The 14954-nt window shown below is 38.3% G+C and overlaps 1 protein-coding gene across 1 annotated transcript in view; it reads left to right on the top strand.

The window, feature by feature from the left end:
- Positions 1–3521: 3521 nt before the first annotated feature.
- LOC115630548 (putative neural-cadherin 2) overlaps positions 3522–14954 on the top strand; it is a 41847-nt gene continuing 30414 nt past the window's right edge. The window contains exons 1-2 of the mRNA XM_030527158.1: positions 3522–3573; positions 11673–11816. Of these exons, the coding sequence (XP_030383018.1) occupies positions 3522–3573; positions 11673–11816 (196 nt within the window). The remainder of the gene's footprint in view (positions 3574–11672; positions 11817–14954) is intronic.

The following is a 14954-nucleotide window of genomic DNA, read 5'->3' as shown; positions in this document are numbered from 1 at the left end:
TTTTTTGGCGCTTTCAATTGTGGCTGTGGAGGCGTGGGTGAAGGCTCCACAACTGCGGCTGCGGTTGCTCCCTGGGTCGCTGTGGTCTCTTGGTCGTTACTACCGGCCGGAAAGTTTATGCTTTTGTATTTCCGGCGGAAAGTAACTCTTAAGGAAAAGTGCAATTTCAAAATTTGTGCAGCAACTCAGCAGCTTTCTTTATTTCTTTCTTTTACTTGTTCTCTCAGGGCAGAGCGAACAGTTAAGAAACCACAACTTTTGCCAGCTCTTACAACTGCCATACCAATGGTGTTTGCTAACCGGTGTAGAGTTTAAAATGCATGAGACTGCCTTAAACATTTCGTGATTAAATCGACTTGACTCGGTAAAATTGTTACAGGACAGCGAGGAAGCTGTCAGGCGTGAACTCAACGCATAAATTTCCATAAATTATATAAGGAATATGTCAAGCAGATGTTTTTGTTTAGCCTGACTTGGCTTTCGTATTAAAGGCACAAAGCTGACGCTAATTTTCTTGACCTCGATACGTTTTTATGCGCCACTATTTACGCATCACTTGGCTTGTCATATTAAAGGCGTAGCTCCAAACTCGATAGTCGATTGTTGGGGCATAGCTTTCCCCACGCATTGCCTGAAAGTTGCTGGATTGAATGGATTTTCTCGCACAATTACTTTCATCATAAATGGCATGCATAATTTATGAGCTTATGACAGCGGTGGCAAACAATAGACAAAAGTTGAGGACAACAACCTGATGATGGTTCAGCGCCCATTTGTATGCAGCACTCGACGCACACTTCAAGCAATTGAGTTACTAATTACTTTGCGCCAGCTTTAATCACCTCGGCTTGGAGCTTAACTGCTTTTGAGCTCCGATCCCCATTCTCTCCCCCCGCCCCTTCCCATCGGCCGATTACGCTTTTCCTGCTTGTCCATTAAAAGTGACTCTAAAGCTTGGAAATTGTTAAAGTCCATTTGCCCGCCACTTTCCATAGCCATAAACAATTAAATATTTACAGTAAGTTGCTGCTGCTGCTACTGCTGCCACTGTTACCGTTACTCTTACTGGTGCAGCTACTGCTACTGCCACTACCCATTTGGCAAATCCTCAATTGGAGCGGCCAGCAAGGAGGGCAGTGCCTGAAGATAACGGTCAAGGCTCTGCGACATCGGCATAGGCAAACATATTTTCGCTATAGAAACAGCCCGCGGGGTGCCAGGCGTTAATTGGCAGACTCGCTCGTGGTTCTGGACTGGCCATTGTTCTAATGGCCTGGCCGAAATTGTTGTGTAAGCTTTCTCTTCCTCTGCCTCTGTTTAAAGTGCGAGTGAGAATTTGTAAGTAAGCTGCGCCATTGCTTCTAATTGTTTGTAGGCGCTGTTCACCTTGCCGCGAGGGCTTTGTCCACCCAGGCAGGCTTTCAATGTGCCACAGTACCCTGCTGGTCCGTGTTGGCTAGCTTAGCAGCGAATGATTAGTGCTTTTTGTGCTTGATGTCAAAAACAATTACTCTATTGAAGAGTGGTGCCTGCTTCGAGGTATCGATATTGCGATACAAGTAGTATTTACACAATTCTTGAAGTAGATTTCGCATTAGAATTCTTAATAAAATATAAACTTTCTCGAAGGGTACTTTTTCAGAAGTATTACTGTGTTTTCTTATCAAATATATGTTTACTCAAGGAATAATCTACATTATATCATCTTATCCCGTTAAAAGATTTCAACAGATAGAAACAGAACTGTACACTGAATTTTTTTGAAATTTACCGATTCTTTAAGTGTTCTAGTAATCGAAACTTGAGATTCTTTAATATTGTTCGCACTACAAAAGGAAGTAAAAGAAACCCCTTGTGTATGCTGTATTCCCTCGACTGCACCTTATGGCATAAATTTTATTCCTCATGTGCCGTGAACTGTAAACTCTACTGAATCCAAAATATATAATCAACTACATTAGTTTACTTCATCTAAATAATCGCGGCACGGAAGTTTTGTTTTAGTATGAAAACAAGAATATCAATGTGAAGTACAAGTATATCTTTATAAACAAATGCATAAGTTGTTCATAAACAAATTATTTCCAAGCCATATTTCAATATTATTCATATTACATGATGCAGTTAATTGACATGACTCATAATATAATATATAGTATATAGTATATTTTATTTCCACATCCTTTCATTTTTATATTTTTATATCCTATTTTGAAAACAAAGATGTTGATTAAAACAATACAACATATGAAAAGAATTTAATCTGGATGAACTTGGCTTAAAAGGCAAACAATTTCAAAAGCTTCGAAAAGCCTTGACACAATTACGAACTAACAACTAGTTTAGAACAGTGTAGTAAATAGACAAGCATATGTTTTTAAAGCCCTCAACTGATAATTATCATGATGATGGTGATGTTGACGTTGGTTGATGATGATATTAATTGCGATGTAGCTTTCGTTGACAACATTGCACAAATAGAGGGAATATTCAATTACAGCCCACAGAAAAAAATTAACACACGCACATACGCACAAAAGAGAGTGGGCGAGTGAGTTGATTGCCGACTGCTGGCGTATAAAAACAAATTTAATTACCAAAACCCACAACAAAAGCCACAACAAAAACATTACAAAACCGCAAAAATAAACAAGCCAGTTGAAAGCAAAAGTTGCCAGGCAAGTGTCGGCAGGACCTTTAAATGTGGCTACTGCGTACGTTGAAAGGAACAAGTATTCGAGGGAGAAGGGATGAAGGAACATGGCAAACAAAACTGTGTGAACTCTTATGGCCAGTGCATGTTCAAAGGCTTCCTTAACACTCTTCCCCTCCCCGTTTTCTTCATTACAGTTCATGTGAAATCAAGAGTTTCCAAAGTGTGTTTCAACTGTGAACGTTAAATTTAAAGTACAGAGTAATAAATGCTAAAAAAATGTTGCTACTATGAAAAGCGTGCAGCGTTCTGATTTATGTAAATACCACAGAAAAGCACAACGCAAATTGCAAAAATACCTCAAAGGCAGTCGCACAACGCTCATTAAAAATAGTGTAAATCAACAGGAGCAGCAACAACTAAGGACTAACCAGAAACAGCAGCGGAGAAGGCAACACACTTATCATTTTAATCACTCGCAGCAACGCCAACAAAGTGAATTTTCAAAGGCTCACGCCTCGACACGGAACAGAGACAGGACCAAGTGCAGTAACAACGTCCACGAACACCTTGACGACGACAGCAGCAGCAGCAGTAGCATCAGCATATTAATTGTTCCATTGTACAGGAGGCTGAAGGCAGCTGCCTACTCCACAGAGCTTGCACCTTCGCCGCATTTGCTACTGCCTGCTCTCGTTGTTCTCTAACTGCCAACGCTCCCCCACATCCACATCCTCATCGACATCCAGGTGCGTTTGGATCCGCCCATCCCTACTGCTGCGGGTATTTTTGCTGCTGCCGTGCAGGGTGCGAACATCAGGAAGCAAAACGTCGACGTCGTCATTGTCCTGCCCCAGCCTGCGTAGTTATGGTCGATCCATTAAAGATCTTTTGGGTTTTGACAAATAGCACCTATTTGGGTAAGTGTGAGTAATAACTTGTCTGTATGTGTGTGTGTGAGCCAAACGAATGTTACCCCTGGCTCTGTGAATAAACTAAACAGCACGGCTGTGCATATGATTATTCACTCAACGTCGACTTCAGACATCTTCATGAGATGTAATTTTTATGCACACAACAAGCTTAAACGCTTATATACGAGTATGTATATATTTTATGCTTACTACTTATATATGTATCCCTGTGCTTATGTGTGAGTTTGGATATGTCTGCCTTTTAATATACGCATTAATATTTTTAAAGCGCTCCTGAAAGCTTTTTATACTCATTCTGGAATGCGGAAGCAGCAAACTGTAAAAATGGTGCCTGTAGTGTACATTCCTGGTCATAAAGCATTCTTTGATATTTTATAGCCTCATTAGAATACGTAGCTTTTAATAGGGTATGATGAAACGTTTATACTACGAAAAAATATCCATAGTTACCATTTGGTCTATATGTATGCCAAGATTTGGTTCTCGGTTATGTAAGAAAGAATAGGCCGCAGCTCAATTCATTCGATGGCATTTGTCAACTGATATTGCATCCGTTCATTTGATTTCCTGTGCTTTAGCAAACAGGCTAATTATGTATCAAATTATTTTATTTAAGTATGAGCAGAGTTTTTCAGGCAATTCCTTTTAATGGCGTACTTCCCATTAAGTAGAATGGAAGCGCTATATTTCTAAATTTCGACAGTCTGCATTGGAGACCAACTAGATCTGCAGTACTGCAGTAGGTTTCGACTTGCTTTAAAAGGCGCTTTCAGAAAAAAGCCCTAATTCTTTCAATATTCAAGATAGCACACAATTTAATTTATTTGCATAAGAGATGTCGCGCTTAAGTTGTATTGCTTGATATAATTGATACAAATAAGTCGATAGTTTCTTTAGATGCATTTTAATGTTATTTTATAGATAGAGCATTAATCCAAGTTCGCTTAAAATGTCAAATTTCTGTGCGAATTTCTATGATGTATCACAGTTAATCTTTAATTTCTAAGGGAGCTGGTGCACCAATTAGTGTTATTATTATTCTTTGAGGATTAAATTTCGTTTCATTTATCTTATTCAATATTTGCCGGCCTTTAATTTTGATTAGGTGCGCGCATTAACGCCAGATCATTATTAAGATACATTATGCCTCAGGTGCTCATAGATAAATACACACAATAAATATTAACTCATTTTCTTTGGCAGCTTCGCTGAATCAGCGGAAAGCCGCAAGGTGGTGTAAATCACCCCTCCCCTCCCTCCCCCCCCACCAAAAAAGCACAAAAATACAATCCATTTAATAAACTCGTTGAACCCAAACACACTTAACGCCCTCGGGAGGAGCACAAGGAGAGAGGGGCCTGGGCATAGGCTGTGTGGTGGAGAAGAGGGCGCAGGATTGGACTTGGGTTCAGTGCAGCTCATTAATTTTGTGGCAACCCGCTCACGATTTTGTTTAATGTGAAATTTCAATTAAAAGAGCCCCGGCACGAGGGCAGCATGAATGAATATTTGTATTCATTAGCCCGTCATCATCATGAGTAGTCAGAATGGAACCTAAGTCCAGCTGAGTGCGAGCCGGTAACAGCATCCGGTCAAAGGAGGCCGGAAATGGTACCAACGGCTGCACGTTCCTTCAGCCCATTGCCGCCTGCCCTGGCCTGCACTTAAACTTTTGCCTGCATTTTGGGACTGCCTCTAAATTTGTTAATTAAACTTATGAAATGCTTAGAAAAGGATTTCACAGGAAAGCAACAAAAACAACAGCAACCGCCGCGAGTAAGCAAAAAATGTGAAGCCCGCAACATGAAATCACGAGTTTTGTCGTCGTCTGCCTTTTTATATATACATTTATTTTTTATTTTCCGTGACTAATTAAAAAGTGTGCGAGGCGCGTCTGGCAAACAAAAGCGACAAGGCAAAACACGAAAAACACAAAAAATGGAAACAAGATGGAGCACCAATATAAAAATTATGGCACACTCTGAGAACTGGGTACTGAGCGGGGGGTAGGTACGAGTACAAGGACGAGTACAAGCTCGACTATGTTGATGAGTTGACAAATATTTTGTCAGTCATAATGAGTTCAGCTGTCTTGTCGCCACTGCCATCAGCGTTCTTGTTGCTTTTTGTGTTGGTGTTGGTGTTGCTGTGGATGTTGTTGCTCTCGTTAATGGGCCGCGACTTGTTGGGACGTGTTCTGCATAGGCCGCTGACAGGTTGCCGCTGCTACTGTCGCGGGCGCTGCAGGGGGCTCTGCCTCCGGTTCATTAATAAACCAAGTGCCAACTGCGTGGTAATTATGCACGAGGCTTTGGCTTTGGCTTTCGCATTGGCCATGGATGTCAGGGGCATTGCGGCGACCGCAATTAAAAAACTTTTTACTTAACATGAAATAAAATTACGTTTCGTCAATTTGCAATTTGCAATATTGCGCATACGCCACATGTGCTGGTCAGCTACAACATCTGTCGGCGGCATTCGTTAGCTTGCGATTAAAAGTGCTCGCCCAGCAGCGGGTTGCCTGTCACATTAATTTAAAAACTAATTAAGATATACAAACATGCACACACACGACATATTGTATATATGGGGGGTTAAACAGCCGCAGGTCAAACAATGTCGAGTTAATGTTTACCACACAACTGTCACGCTTATAACATTTAACAAATAACTTTAGTGTCAGCCTTTGTCTTTGTATCTTCACATGTAATTCATTTGAATAAGCTTTTTAGACAGAATACACAAGCAAAACTATGCTCCAGGATATTCCATAAGATAGTATGTCAAGGGTAACTGCAACAGAATGATAGATACATTAATTTAATTTGGCACAGAAGTCAAAGACGGAAACCAGTTACATTGTTGCACAATTTGGGTAAATCAACGTAACTGAAGATGTGAAAACTATTTTCCTTCCAAATCAATCAATCAAAATACATTTAAGGCGATTTATAATATTTTTTATTAAATATATTTTCTTTTAAAACCTATTCATCAATTACATGTTACTTCATTAGAAATTATAATAAGAGATATTACATACACCATAGCTACTACAATGAGTAGGAATACATCCACGTTTTCAAATTGTATGCCACTATTTAGTTTATTTATATGGATGGGTAAACTTTTTTGCATATTACAAAAAACTGGTGGAAGCAGCACTAGTTTCGGAATACTTAATCCAAAAGACATGTGTAAATACAACACAAGCTTACCATAAACTTTCTAGAATTTATTGCCCAATGTTTGTGTTGTTGCTGCTGTGGATGTAGTTGTGAGCTTTGCGGCTCTCAGTAGGCGTGGCATGCATTAAGTGGTGTTAAGCGCCTCAAGGATTAAAATTTGTGTTGACGACATCAACAACAAAAAGTGTGTCATCAGCATGTGTGATAATGTTTGTGCGAAGTATGTGTTTATATGTACATATGTGTACATGACTGTGTGTGTGTGTGTGTGTGCTTAGGTTGTTTATTTGTATTGATGCTGGTTATTTATTTATTTGTTTATCAATGTTTGTGCCTCTGGCATTTATGCTTGTTCTATGAAAACTAATTAGTAAATTAAAAAGTTGTCATTTATTTATTTACATAGAGTTCCGAGATTGTCTAAACTATGCGCAGATAAGTTTGTTTGCGCTTCTCTCTATACACAGATAGCTGAGGGCCATTAAAGTTGAATGGAATAGTGGCTTGTCAAAGGCGAATGTTGACAGACTGTTGGCCACACAGACTGGCAATGCTTATTGAATGGCACACAAAAACTCATCAATTAATTTTAATAATGAAATGCACATTTGCTTGAAAATTCTTTGTCTTTTCATTTGATGGAGTAACTAAATAAATTAAAGAGGGAATTAAGTGCGGACTTAAAGTAAAATAATATGTTTCAGTTGAAGTATAGTTTAAATTAAAGATACACATAAATTATTTTCTTCAATTTTATAGCATTTGAATGTAATATGTGAAAAGGTTGTTATTTAAATATTTTTGTGCTTGTCTTAGATGTTAAAAACGTCCTTCAGTTCCTTTTTAGATTATAGTTTACTTTACAGAAACAGTCTTCATTCCCGAACAACTTGCTACTTAAATTTTTAAAAAAAAGTAAAGTTTCAACTTTAAAGTATAAAAAATATAAATATTACTTATGAAGAAATCATAAAATTAGAATAAATTAGTAACATCTACAATTGAAAATAAGAGGCCAAGCTCGTGGGGCTTTATGAAACCTAAACATCGAACGTAATGTTTAATAGATTGCTGCAGATTCTCATTATCTTGAAGGTTTTTTTTTTGAGGATTATTATATATGTGTAAAATTATTGGAGAATCATGTAATGCTGCGTGTAATCCGATTTAAATATATTCTGAAAATGTAATCTATTCATTAAATTAAAGTGTAATTTGAAAAAAGTAACACATAATATGGCAGATAGGTGTTTGTTGACTTCTATACGAACATGTATTCGATTTCGAACAAGACATCCATTGTATGCTATCAAGTCAGCATCCAGCCACAAAAAACCGACATGGTATCGTAATACACAACAGGCAACATAATCAACCCTCTCCTCTGACTTTCAGCTCCAGCCAACTGTCACTTTTAATATGACGCGCTTTGTTGCCTTTTTGAAAATTCTACTTCCGCCACACCCACATTTCCACTCCCCCACTTCACCCACCGAGTAAGCCACGACAAACACAAAAGCAAAAAATGTATCCAAACACACGCTGTGCGCCCTGTAAACTACTCTCTTTGCTCTGCCATTTTTGTTTTCAGTTTTCAGTTTGCAGTTTCGCCTCCCCGCCACCCCTGCGTAACAAGCTATGGCTGATTTAAGCAGTTTTGACATTTGACGCCACTTTGCGCACATTTTTTTCTAAATCATAAGAGGCCAGAGCGCAGGCACCCCCAGTAAAAAAGTTCAAAAAGCTGCAGATGGGTGGCGGGCAAAGGGATTGGGGCAGGTGCAGGGGCTGGGACAGCGGCAGGGGCTGGAGGTACATATTTGTATGCATGTGTGTTTACAGACGCGACTGCCACTCATTCATAGACTGACATAAAAGCGTGGGTGTGTTGTGTGTGTTTGCTTATAAATATACATACATACACACATACATACTCGTAGGTATACGCTCGGCTTGCTGCGAGTCTGGCGCTTGTTAGTGTACCAGTTATGCGGCCATAAATAGCTGTCTGCTCGCTGCTCGTCAGCCTCCACCTGCCCGTTAATAGTTTAAAATGTGCTCTACCTCTCAGATATGACTGCCAGCATTGGCCCTGGCTCTAGCTCTGGTAGTAGTAATGGCAGTAACTGTAGCTGCGGGCTGGTGAGTTGTTCACTTTGCCGCTCAATTTAACTCCAACAATAGGCACTTGAGCATGCAGCCGCCTCAATTTTGTTTTATTGTGCCAAGAAGGGGGGGAGAGGAGCAGCAAAAATTAAGTCAAGATAGCGCGCACTGTTTGTCGAGTAAGTAGGGGGGGCTGGGATGGAGGCTCTTTCAAAAAAATTCAATCTCAACTCGATGTGGGGCCTTCAATGTGTTTACTTATCGTACACAAAAAGCAAATGAGTGCGAGGCAATGAATGAGTGCGACCGTATGAATGCGAGTGGGTGCAAGTGAAGCAAGTGAGTGTGTGAAGCTGGCTTTGTATTTATTTAGTATATTGTAGCTACACACACTTACGCGCTTACCCTACACTCTCATGTACATTTATCCTTCACGTCCTGCACTCTCTATTTGCACGGCTTGTGTGGCTCTGTGTGTGTGTGTGTCTTAGTATGCTTGAGTAGAGCCAAAGCTCGCGTTCTCTTTGGCCCCACTCTTGTCCTGCGTACATATTTATTTTTGTTCATTTCCCATTTCTTCTTGCACTTTTTAGCATTACGTGCCTCCGGCCCAAAACTAAATAAGGCAAGCGGCGTGTGTTTGCAGTAAATTCTAAATTAGATTTTATTTGTTTAAAAAAAAAAGTAAAGCTACACTTGATTGCTTTTAATTTTTCAAAGGAGACTTGAAGAGTTGTCCCGCTTACAGGCATTGGTTTTCTAATTAAGTTAGCTCTTGGTATTTGGTTTTTAAATAAATCTATATATTTCCTGATAAGCTGTGGGAAGCTGAGAAGTTATTTAAAAATAACGTGGAAAGCTGATTGGTCTTATTAGCTTATTTCAGCAAGCAACTAACGCTTAGTATTTACATCGATTATTTAAAACGAATTTAAACCAATTTCTGGTCAGAGCATACTTACAATAATGTCACTCAAAATGTCGAAGCAATGTCAGTATTTTGAATACACTCGCACACATACCAAATGACTTGTTGGCAAGTGCACTATTGGGCTCTTTGTTGCCATTGTAAAATGTAAGGGCGTACGTAAGAACATTGTAAATAAATAAATAAATTACCAGACAAGCATTCACTATACAAAATTGCAAAATTATATTAAAAAATATTTTGTTGCCTGAAAGGAAAGCAGCAGTCAATGTTTAAAAGGCATGCTTGTTAAAGATTAAAGCCCGAAAGAAGGAAGTGCGTTTAATAAAATGAATTTATAGCGCGCTCGGATGTTCCAGCTGCAGTTGTGTCTGCAAGGGCTGGCCAAGTAACTGTATTGCATGCGAGTACGAGTATGTGTGTATGGGAGAGTGTGCGAAGTGCATGAATAAAATACATTCCAATATTACACATACGCACCGTCAGCCCGGCAGCTTTTATGCTGGCGTGCTGCCTGCTGGCAATATTAATTTTCTGTGAAATTTTATGATGTGTGACTGTATATGCAATATCTGCGTACATACCTACATATAACTGGCTACGTTTATATGTATGTGTGTTTGCCGGTATATAAGTATTTATGCATGTATGTAAGTATGTGCAAATGCCAACCACTCCCATTGAAAGCTTATGTACTAAAAATATTCTTTATTTATTTATACAATTTTTGTGAGGACGGGACTTTTTGAGTTTACACAACTTGTTTGCGCTTAGTTTGTGCAGCTGGCTATAAAATTCTGACAGGAAAAGCAGATTATTGCTTCCGCATGTGAGAAACTTAACAAAAGGCACCAAAGAATTTAGAATTTTGTAGCTGAGTGTGTGCGTGTGTGCGCGCGTATGTGAGCAGTCCTTGATATGCCAAAGGAAGTGCAGCACAAGACCACTTGGGTAGCAGAAAAAGAGCATAGTTCAAAGTTGCAGGATGAAAAAGTAAACCACTTTTATGTTTCGATGGCAGGAAATGCTTCAAAATAATGCAAGTAATTGAACAAAGTGAATGATTAAGCAAATGGGCTATACTCTGCCATAATAAACTAGGTCAGTTCATGGATCAGCTAATGGCAGTCTGCGTTAAGTTTTAAACCAAAGTATTCCAGCATACTCTGAGCCATGTGTATTAGAAAACTCATTTACTCACGTTCTCCTACACAGAGCAACACTGAAAACTGGCCAACAAGTTTTCTTTCGCAAGACATTAGCAGGAAATAAGCAAATAAACAAAACCAAACCAAACCGAACTGAACCAAAGGCAAACAAAATACAGACCGAGAATTAAAGCGACCAACCGACTGCACTTTGAAGAAACTTTTTTTGCTGTTTGCTGCACAAGTTTTGCTTTGAGCAAAATGTTTTTTAATTTCTACTTCAAAACTTTGTCAAGAGAGAGAGAGAGCTGTTGTAGTAATTTGTGACCGGCGATATTGCCCAGAGATGTGTGTATGCTGATGGACAATTTAATTATACCGACCTAAACTGCTACTAAAGCAAATATATTTAAAAAATCGGCTCCAGTCCCGACAGCAGTCGAGTTAGATGTTGGCCACGTTTTGCGCATAAATCGGGCACTTTACGATTTCCTGAGCCGACGCCGCCTATGACGCCGCAATTTGTCAATCAATAAATTTCCTATAATTAGTGTTGCTTATTGACATTTCATATACTCCAATCCAATCCAATCTAATCGAATTGCAGACAATCTATAAACAATTCCCCAGCGCTGCCTCCCATCTCCGCTCGCTCGCTGACTTGTGCCTCGTGACTCATGGCTTGCGCTTTTCTTTTCCCATTTTTATTTGCAGTTACAAAATTTGTACGCATTGGTATCGCCGACAAAAACGACTCACCACCATATTTCGATAGATTTCTGTACGAGACTGAAATCGATGAAAATGCCGATTTGCAGACTACAGTGCTCACTGTCAACGCCAAGGATCACAATGAGTGTGAGTATACATAAAGTAATAAAATGCAATTTGTATGTACATATTTCGATGATGCTTTAATAGTCGACTTGGCAGTGATTTCAATACAAATGGCCACTATTTTATGCCTTTTTAATGCCTCATATTGCTGTACATTTTCTCCTTTTACGACTGTTTCTAATGGAACCAATGACGATGACAAAGTGTCGACCAAAACGTAAATGATTAGATCCATAGTTTTCGCATATGTATTCAAGCATTTACTCATTTCTTTGTTCAATCAAAAGCTTATGTGTAATCTTATTTTGGTGCCGCCCAAGCAAACAACCAACATTTTCACGCAATTACACACGCACACACACACGCACACACACACACACATGTATACACATATAGATACATGAACAATATTCTGCCTTATGGCATCATAAACACCATACAGAAAACCCAATTTAGAAATTTCCTTCATGTCATATTTATGCATAAAATTAAAACATTGCTTGAATATTTTTCACATGGCAACAATATCTTTGCCGAACGGCCATAATAAACGTTTATTTATTTTAATACGATGTAACCATTGTCAAATATTATTACGCATACGGCATGTACGCCAAATATTTACCAAATATTAACAAATAAAAGCTCATTGAAACAAAAAACACACACAAACATTGCATGATACTACACAGACATAAGTGCTTTCTTGCCATGAATAAACCCATAAAATACAAAGACAAACATGCAAGCCAACAGAGGCAGGCGAGCGTCTTATATTTGTATTGATTTCCTTACGGAAATTATTATTGTTAATATTATGGGCATAAGCAGTAACAACAAAGAGAATTACAAAAACAACAACAACAACAACAACGACAACATCAGCATCGATGGCATTAACTACAAAGACAACAAAGAGCAAAGCAAAGCAAAGCAAATCAAAAGTACGAGGAAGGCAGCCCTTGTTTACATAGAAAAAACATTTGCAGCACAGAAAACATTCAAAATCTCATTGAAAGCATTTAACAACTTTTGCTGCCAACATGAAGGGAAAACTGAATGGGTGTTGGGTGTATAGTATGTGTTCTTCCAAGAACTTTGTATAAACAAATGTGGGTCCACACACAACCGCAGCCTTGACAGTTGGACAGACAGACATGGCACACATGACATTCAAAACAGCAACAGCGTGACAAGAACTCGACTCAACATCAAGCCAAGCCAACTTGACGTCCTCAGTCCCTCGTCCATCTTCCTTTTTCTTGCGACGCCCTTACGACGGCGACAAAACATTAACCCGGATTGGAAACATGGAAAAGGGCAACGCCATACAAATGGAACTGAATATATGTATATACTCGTATATGAGTATAGTATATGAGTAGGAGTAAGTGTGTGTGACTATAATATTACCCGAAAAGTTGAGAATGAAGGAAAATAAATGTGCACACGAAATTTTCAGCTAGTCACAAATACATAGAAATCCATATCGGGTCCGATTCATTTATACATATTTTAGTAGTAAAGTCAGGTCAATAATATATATGTTTGTAAGTATTTATTTACACAAAGCACTACACACAACTGTCTTGTACAAAGAACGATCAAAAAGTGATGTTCTCTTTATTAATTATGTCTTGTGTACCTCTGAGAGCGGGAATGCTCTCAGTGTGTACACTAATGCTTATTATACTAAGTACAAAAGTGTATACATCCTTACTTTCTACGGTGATTAGAGTAACGGCCTGCTACAACTCGGCCATCCTTACGTCTAGATCTCCTGATCGTACAGTTATTATTGAGAACAGTATTTTTTCTTTTATGTCTAACATGAAGTAGAGATTTTCTTAACTTAACAATTGTATTACTTAAACATAATTTCACACTACGACATTTTCTTTTGAAGGCTTGCTTAAATTGACAAAGGTGGTTTTTTCTATTGTACTTTCTTTTTAACAATGTTTTTTGTTTTGAGATACAATTCTTATTTATGGTATATTTTTTTCTCTTTTGTACATTTGTGGTTTTTCTTTGTATCCAATGTTTTATATTGTGTATACCCCAGACACCTTGATATGGATTGCGAGAGACTTGAAATCCTTCGACATCTTTCAGAAGAAATCTGTCATTTTTTAGAACTTTTGCAATAACATATGGGCCTTTGTGTTTTGGAATTAATTTTCTTGCTACACCTACGGTAGAATCAAAATTTTTAACCATTACATAGTCTCCTTCATTGTATTCAGTTGGTTTTTTTCTTTTTCTATCTACATATGTTTTGTTATACATTTGTGCCCTTTTCTGGTTTTCTTCAGCATTTTCTCGTATATTTTTTAAGTCTCTTTCCGAAACAGTTTTATCTAATTCCTCTAGCTTCTGCCTTAGCTCGTCTATGACCTTCCCTGTCTGTTCTATTCCAAATAGCATTTTACTGGGTAACTGTTTTATGCTTCGATGCTGTGTGTTATTTAATGTATGTTCGACTTTTTCTACAACTAGATCCCAATGCAAACCATTTTCTGGTTCTATCAACTTTGCTATCATTGGACCCAGACTTCTATTAACTCTTTCTACCTGCCCGTTTGCTTGAGGTGATCCTGTAGCTATTTTAATGTGTTTGATATTGCATTCCTCAAGGAAGTTTTTGAAATTCTCGGAAGTAAAAGCAGAACCTCTGTCTGAAATAATGCATTTCGGACGACTGTATGCTCTAAAATAGTCTTTTAATGATCGAATTACCTCTTGTGTATTGGTTGTCTTTGTTGCATATAATCTAACGAATTTAGTGAAAGCATCTATTATTACTAATATATATTTATTAGCTCTTCCTGCATCTACTTGACCGTAATGGTCAATATGTATAACATCAAATGGTTCACTACCTTTAGGAATGCTGTGCATAAATCCATCTGTTTTTCCTGTTTTTGGTGAAAATGAGACGCATTTTAAACAGTTTTCGATATGTTTAGAACACTTTTCTTTAAGGTTAGGAAGCCAATAGCTTTTCTTTATAGCTTCAATCATCTTGTCTCTACCTACATGTCCAAGTTCATTATGGTACTTGAACATAACATGATCTTCCATTTCATTTGGAACATAAAATAGCAATCTATTATCATTTGACTTTTTATATATTATTCCGTTGCGCATCTCATACAA

The sequence above is a fragment of the Scaptodrosophila lebanonensis genome, unplaced genomic scaffold (assembly GCF_003285725.1).
Source record: "Scaptodrosophila lebanonensis strain 11010-0011.00,11010-0021.00 unplaced genomic scaffold, SlebRS2 tig00001410-arrow-pilon, whole genome shotgun sequence".
NCBI classification, from domain to species: domain Eukaryota; kingdom Metazoa; phylum Arthropoda; class Insecta; order Diptera; family Drosophilidae; genus Scaptodrosophila; species Scaptodrosophila lebanonensis.
This window is presented reverse-complemented; position numbering and strand designations above follow the sequence as displayed.